The following is a 7635-nucleotide window of genomic DNA, read 5'->3' as shown; positions in this document are numbered from 1 at the left end:
GAGAAACTTTCAACTGTCAGAATGAATGAGAAAATCCTTTCATAGAGTCAAACTCTACAGCACGGAGCATAGGTCAAACAGCACAATGTAGGAACAATAGAGAAACACTAATTTCCTGACTCAACAGGGACCTTAAATAATGATATGTTGACTATGAAAGGATGAACTGCGTACAATAAATCAGATAATTCCCAAGTATTTTGAGAAAGTTTGGCATTATAACTGATTCAGAATATTTTTTTTTTCCTGGTCACATTGGCACTATAAAATGGGCCTGTCCCATTACAATTGATAATATACATCTGGCGCTGTTTTAAATGTGTATTTTGAAACAAGAAAGAGGGTTATACATAGCCAGTACAGTAGGTGGTGGTATGACCCTTGTAATATTGTACGTAGTAAGGATGCCACTAAACACAGTGCACCGAGCTTGCAACAGAGAGCGATTTCTCTCACAAAAACACGAGGAGTCCTGCACTTAGGGGCTAAATGACTTTTCTCAAACTCAATCAATAAGAAAGAAAGATGTATGACTTATGATTACTGAAGAATGAAAGAATATGTTGTTTATCATTTGCTTGACTATTCATATTACATTATATTTCTACATTTCCATAAAAAATATCCAAACAGATCAATATGATCAATAAAGTTCCTTTTTATCATTTTCGATGGCAGCAGCCACACTCAGGTTGCCTGTGGTAGCTGAGCCAGGGAGTACAGAGAGTCATTTTCGATGCTTTCAGACTGATGTGGTTCAGATTGATCAGTGGCTTCAGTTTGCTCTTTGGGTGGTTGAACAACAGAATACATCAAGTCACACTGGTGATATGTGCTCTCTGCACTCGCCTCCCCTGAACTGACCCCAGAGCTGGAAGCATCTTTTGAATATTTCACATATTGGTGGTGGGAATAATTAGCATAGAGACTGTCTGGGTCTGCAGAGAAGTGGAGGGTAGCGACCCCTGCAGGTTGGCTCACAGGCTCACAGTCTTCAGGTCGGATTTCGTCATATTCAACTTCCTTGAAAAAGAAATAGTGAGAAAAGGCAGCTGTAAGAAACACTGAAAATACTGAGTTAAACCAAATAGAAACAAGTTACGAGCACATAAAACAGATACAGTCTGAAACCTCAGTCAAACATTATTAACAGCTCTTCAGTGTCTGAGCTGATAACTTCTGATGTGTCTGAATGTAGCTGTGGGTAATTCAGAAGACAGTTGTGTGGGTTATCAAGGTGGACACAGTCTTGTTGAGGTCAATAGAGGGATCCAGCTGTGGGTCAATGAAAGACAATATTCTATATTGTACAGTTTGTCACCACCTTAAAATGGCAGTCAGAGTGTACCAGTGGCAAACTCAGGCTTTCACATTTGACTGCACACATGATCCTGCTGGAATAATCAAATTATAAACTGCATTATTAGCTGAAAGGATGGAAATGCACCACCACTATTCCACGTCCTTACTGTGTGACTTTGATATTGAACATGCAGAATTCATTTGCTCTCACTTAATTTGGACTACAGTAGCCTGGAGTCAGATCAAAGATACAGTCACACTGCCTCTCTGACCTGCTCAAAGTGAGGAGTAATGGCTGCTGGGGTTGGATCAATGACAGTTAATATAATGGACAAAGCTTCTGGGTCTGTGAAATGGCATGTGCATCAATGAGCCATGACCCTGTCTCCGGTTCAACATTTTTGATGATTTTTTTCACATTTTTCCTGCTTCTAACACATCAACTCTGAGTACAAAATGTTCACTTGCTGCCTGATATACCCCCCCACTGACAGGAGCCCTGATAACAACATAACCAGTGTTATTCACTGTCAGTGCTCACAGTGTTATGGCTGATGGGTGTATTTTAGTGTTTATCTGGAATATGAGATTGTGTGTGACCAGGTGAGCCGCCATTGTTTCCTGCTACAGAAAACTGTGCAGCCAATGAGAGCAGCTGAACTCGCAGTACGTCACCTCTGCTGGCCCTGACAAACTGTCATGGCGACGACCGTAACGCCAAACCAATTGGTTGTTTTGTTGTGTTTTCACTTTGGACCGATATGTTGGATCGTTGAACACTATACTGATGCACTGTTACATCCATAATGGGTATGGTGTTATGTTGACCATGCACGCCATCTTCATCCTCACAACACCAACTTTGTAGTCGTACAACCATCCCGATGACATGGGAATCTTTCCCATCACTACCATCCATCCCACGCAGTTTGACGTGAATGCAGCAAGCATAACCATGCATTTATGTTGATTTCAAACTTTATGGATCTACCACCTAGCGTGGCACCAGTAAAGGCTGAATTCTTCTTCTGTGCTGCAGTACCAACATGCAGATGCTCTCTTGTGTTCTGAGAAAGCCACATCCACTACAAACCATCAGTGTGACTATGTGTCACAAGGTCACACTATGAGTATGATTTTGGGTATACAGTATAATAAATGCATGACCCATCCATCCAGTGTAGTGGCACTGTTACAGCTGTCGCCATAGTGAATCTTACTACAGTGTAATTGTGCAACACCTAGAATTCAGCCTCAAAACCAGTAGGAGGAAAGAAAGACAATAATAATATATATAATAATAAATAATAAGCAGTAATGTATACAGACTATAGTTGAATTATATTTAAAGTTAGTTTTTTTTCCAAGTTCAATAAATGCATGATAAAGGCAGTGAGTAATCATGTTAAAGCTGCAGTAGGTAACTTTTATAAAATTAACTTTTTGAAACCTTCACTATATTCTGACAGTAGTACATGAGACAGATAATCTGTGAAACAATCATTCCCAGGTTGTCAAATATCGATGCTGGGAATGAGACTCGACAATCAACTATCTCCATGCCTCCAACCCAAAGTGTCTTTATATCTTTCTTTGCTCTGATTGTTTGTTTTTTTCGTTAGGCCTGGTGGATTAATGCAAATGCCATTAGAAGCACTAGGAGGATCCAGAGGAACTTGATTTGTTCACAGATTATCGGTCTCATGTTCTACTGTCAGGATATAGGGAAAGTTTGACAATCAACAATTCACATGTCAACTGCAAACTTTAAAGTCTAAAGATAAAACATCATGTTCTGCTCAGATTTCTCTTCCAGTTTTTAAGCCTATGTTATTATGAATAGCTCATATTGCATATGTGCAGTAATCGTCAATCTCACTTGCATCACATGCACTCTTATCTATTGTGTTTTCTCATGTTTGGTGTGCTTGTGAGTGCATTTCTATTGAAGTCTCTACTCAACATGTTAATAACTTGCAATTGATTCCTCTGCTGCTGTTAGGACAAGCGTCTGGGGATCATTCAAATTTCCCAAAATCTAGCTCATATGTGATCAGAGAAGTGATTTTTTTTTCTAGCTGCTACCAAAAACATTTTCCTATCCACTGTTACAGATTCAAGGCAGATCGATTTGCCCACACCGACACAGGAGGTTTGTGCTCAGGATCAGAAGATACAGAAGGAAAGTATTCCCAGTGAGGGTGATGAGGAGTCGGTCATCCTGCCCGGTAAAGAGAAGCTGACTGAACCCTGGACCAGGTCTGTGGAGACACCAGTAGGTCCGGAATACAGCAGCATTACAGACACACTAACTCAGACTATCACAGTTGGAGAACATGAAGAAAATGAGATGCCAGACGACCTAACTCAAATTGTGAAAGTTGAAGAGCACAGCGACTACGAAGCACCAGACAGCCTAACTCGAGTCGTAACAGTCGGAGAGCAACTACAATATGAGACACCATCACAACATGAGCAACCGTTACCATCCTTTGGACTATCTCCAGTATATACAAAGAAGAAAAACATGTTTTTTTGTAATATTTGCTGCCAGCCTTTTCTTAAAAAAGTCGAGTTGAAATCGCACCTTGCTGCTCATGCAACACAAAGTTCACCAAAGTCCGGCAACAAAGCATTCACCTGCTTCGTATGCGGTAGAAGAACAGGCACCCGGAGTCAAATGATCTGCCACATGAGAACGCACACCGGCGAGAAACCATTTGGCTGTCCCATTTGTGGCAACCGATACAAACTGAAAGGTCACATTAAAGAACACATGAGGACTCACACCGGGGAGAGGCCTTACACCTGCTACATCTGCGGCCGAAGCTTCAACAGATCTTCGACCATGAGCAAACACGCCAGGATCAAACACAGGGAGTACATGCCATTCAAGTGCATGCAGTGCAGCCAGCGCTACCCTCTGCTCGTCGTGTTAAAGCGACACATGAAGACGGCCCACGATGTCATATCCTCTGTATGAGATAATGTTGATGTAGCAACTCTGACTGCTATTAAAGGCATACTATGCAGGATTTTTCTGTTGCACCATTCAAAGTTGGCTCCTCCTCCCCGGCTCGATGGAGCACCTTTGGTTGAGCTACACAGGGCATGAATGAGGAGAGGGAGCAACCTTAGTGAGAACAAAGCAGTGAATCAGAGAAGTAAAAGGTCATTTTCTGATGGTTAAAGCGTAAAATAAACACCACACAGATGCTATATTTCTGAACACTGATCTGCATCTTGTTAAAGTCCAGGTGAAATGAAACATTTTAACCCTTTAAGATCGCCATACTGTACTACTACATACTGAGTGCCCAAAGGCTGACGCCCAGAAATGTCCCAAACACAGCAAAATAAGAAAATACAGGTGGAGGGCTGCAGGGTCTCTGCACATACAGAAACCCAACACACTTCTAGTGGGTATGAGCCACACAGCGATGCACTGTTTTTTGGGGAAATCCTGCATAGTATGCCGTTAAAGTTCAGAGTTTACACTGGCTCTTACTCACAGAACTTGTCTGTCAAACACTGGGGTGAGTGTTTTCTTTGTAGGTTTATCTTTTATGATTGTATGTTTGTTGAAGTTGCAGTTGACATTCTTTACTAAACTAGCACTTATGATCCACTGCACTAATACATGCACTTATCATACTGTTCAGATGCTCCTGTCGAGTCGTTGTGATTGCAATCTGCTTCAAGTCTAACATGTTACATGCTCAGTAGAACTATACACAACACTTATGTACCAAACACCTAGTTAAACATCTGCTGGGAATTAACATGTGTATAAAGCTACACATGTTAATGTGTACTAGGGCCTTCTTGATTATACAAAACTAGTTTTGTTTTTTCAACTTTGTGACTGACAGTTCCTATGTGACCTTGTTCTTATTTGCTAGGTGCAATGTTCTGTATTGCCTGTGATGTACTGTTCTGAAAGGTACAATGCCAATAAAGTGACAGTACATGTAAACACTGCCGCAGTTTTTTTATTGTGTGTAAGTGAGCAATATGTGTGGAAATCAGAATTTCAAAAGGAGAAATGAAGAGCCATGATGACTCTGGATTTTTGAGGCGGACACCAGTATACTTTAACCATATACTGGCAGATGTTCACTTTCTGACATAAACACACATTTTTGATAAAAATCCCTTAAATTGAGTTATTAATGTGCAAATTAACAGCAGCTGAAAATCTTGCTGACCTCCAGTAGTTTCTCACCTGGCTGCAGTGATGTAGAAGTGTAAGGGGTGCACTCAGGGAGTGTAGCAACAGACTTAAAGCACATTAAGTGACTCCACAGAGGAATACATGGAGCCCTTTGTACATTATAGTCCTTCCAGGTGTTGAGGAGTAGTACTGCATATTTGTAAAAAATCACATAAAGCCTTCAGTGGTTCCAGAGGGAGCTGTACGAAATCAGATAAACTGCCTCAAGTGATGTCACTTGAGTCGGTGGGGCTGAAAACTGAAGCCTGAAAATGAAAACAATCTGTTGGTGTGGAGTTAATAAGTGAGATTACCAGACCTCTTCAGCTGCTTCTCATCTCTGTTTGAGGCTAGTGGCTTGAGGCTACATTAGCTGCTACTAGCATAACACACCCTAATCTTCGACCCAATCATTGAGCGGTCGAGTTGCACTGTGGGTAATGTAGGCACCAGGTTTTTACAAGTAGGAAGGAATGCATTGAAACAAAATAAACATGTTTCTGCTGCATTGATTTTAGTCGCCAAATGCTAAATTGGTGAAGTACTCTTTCATACAGTATGACTGTATACAAAGTGGAAAGAGTGGTTAGAACAGATGCAGGTTGGTCCTAGGCGGCTTGAATATAGCTGAAGATGCATTCACGTGATTGAAAATGCTTAGCGGTTTGGAGAGAATAAATGCTGACTCCAAAACCCTCCAGCAACCCAATTTAAGTCAATTTGAGCAAATGACGTGTGGCGAAAATGTACATTCAATCTTTCCAGTAAATACTATCTTGATTTTTGTTATGTTTTGGTGTAATTCATCAATAACATTCACAAAACAATTATTGCTTGATCTTCTGAGATCTGTAGAACAGTATTCCACTCTTGACTGGTTTGTCCCTTCTTGAAGTTGATGTGGCTCTGAGACGGCTGATCAAAACTATCTAAAGGTAAAACTCCTGATGGGTGTGGATTGATGGGAGCAATATTTTGGCGCTGACGACTTTGATGTGCAATGCATTTCTGTTTCTGTTCTTGCAGATTCCAAACAACCAACCGCACCCACATCTGTGGAGGAGATTCCCCCTAAACAGCAGGCCTGGAGCCCGGGTGTGTGCCAGGACGAGCCAGGACCCTCCCAGTTCAAAGAGGAGCTCGAGGAGCAGAAGGAAGTACTGTGGATCAACGGGAGTGAGGAGCAACCTTCGGCCGAGGACAGCGATGATGGGGATGCCTTGACGAAGGAGCTCATCAAAACAGTGCAGCAGTTGGAGGACTGTAGAGCAGCAGAGGAGGGCAGGGAGCCAAAGGAAACCCCTGTGGAGGATCCAGAGCACTCTGAAGAGCAGACGAGTACCACCTTATACCGCTGCCACATATGCAACTACATATTCACCAAAAAAACTGTGCTCACGTGGCACCTCAAGACGCACGAAAGCAAGTCGCACAACAGCAAGGGAAACTTCGACTGTCACGTGTGTGGCAAACACATACCCTGTCAGAGCAACCTGCAGAACCACATGAGGGTGCACACAGGAGAGAGACCCTACAGCTGTCATTTCTGTGGAAAGTGCTTTAAACTGAAAGGGCACATGACGGAACACATAAGAACCCACACGGGAGAGAAGCCTTTCAGCTGTCACATCTGTGACAAATCCTTCAACAGGGGATCAACTCTGAGGAAACACGTTTTAGCCAAACATAAAGAGGAGAGGCCGTACAAATGTGAGGATTGCGACGAGTTGTTCACTGAACGGCTGCTAATGAAAAGGCACATGCGGAAAGTTCACGGCATCAAACTGTCCACGAATCAAAGTCCCGCCTAGAACTTCAGAACAGACGGTGTTGATGGTGCATGTCGCACATGGTCTAAAATCTGAGTAGAAAATAAGTCTAGGGATCTTGAAATATTTTAATACTAGCACCACTGAGTTTTAAGATAAATACCAGAACGATCCTTTTTCAAAATGTTGCTTTGATGATTTTAATTTTACTACAGAATCCTTTTTTCACATAAAACGTAAATATCTCTTGAATGTTTTCTGACATAAAACAGCCATACAAGAACTTTGCTTAAAAGGTCTAGTGTGTAAGATTTAGAGGGATCTATTGGCAGAAATTAAATATAATATTGA

At 41.8% G+C, this 7635-nt stretch overlaps 2 protein-coding genes across 3 annotated transcripts in view; one reads left to right on the top strand and one right to left on the bottom strand.

Annotated features, from left to right (window-relative positions):
- Positions 1-7635, bottom strand: part of aldh1l1 (aldehyde dehydrogenase 1 family, member L1) — a 26949-nt gene that overhangs the window by 9151 nt on the left and 10163 nt on the right. The window lies entirely within an intron of this gene.
- Positions 3414-5278, top strand: LOC118327976 (zinc finger protein 90-like; the record flags this gene model as incomplete). The annotated part of the gene is given in 1 exon segment (XM_035661539.1): positions 3414-5278. A coding segment is annotated over 1 exon segment (872 nt), but the record flags the coding sequence as incomplete, so codon positions are not given.

Source organism: Morone saxatilis, unplaced genomic scaffold (genome assembly GCF_004916995.1).
Source record: "Morone saxatilis isolate NCDOM2014 unplaced genomic scaffold, NCSU_SB_2.0 Contig18, whole genome shotgun sequence".
Taxonomy (NCBI): Eukaryota; Metazoa; Chordata; class Actinopteri; family Moronidae; genus Morone; species Morone saxatilis.
The sequence above is the reverse complement of the archived record's forward strand: the minus strand, read 5'-3'. Positions and strand labels throughout refer to the sequence as shown.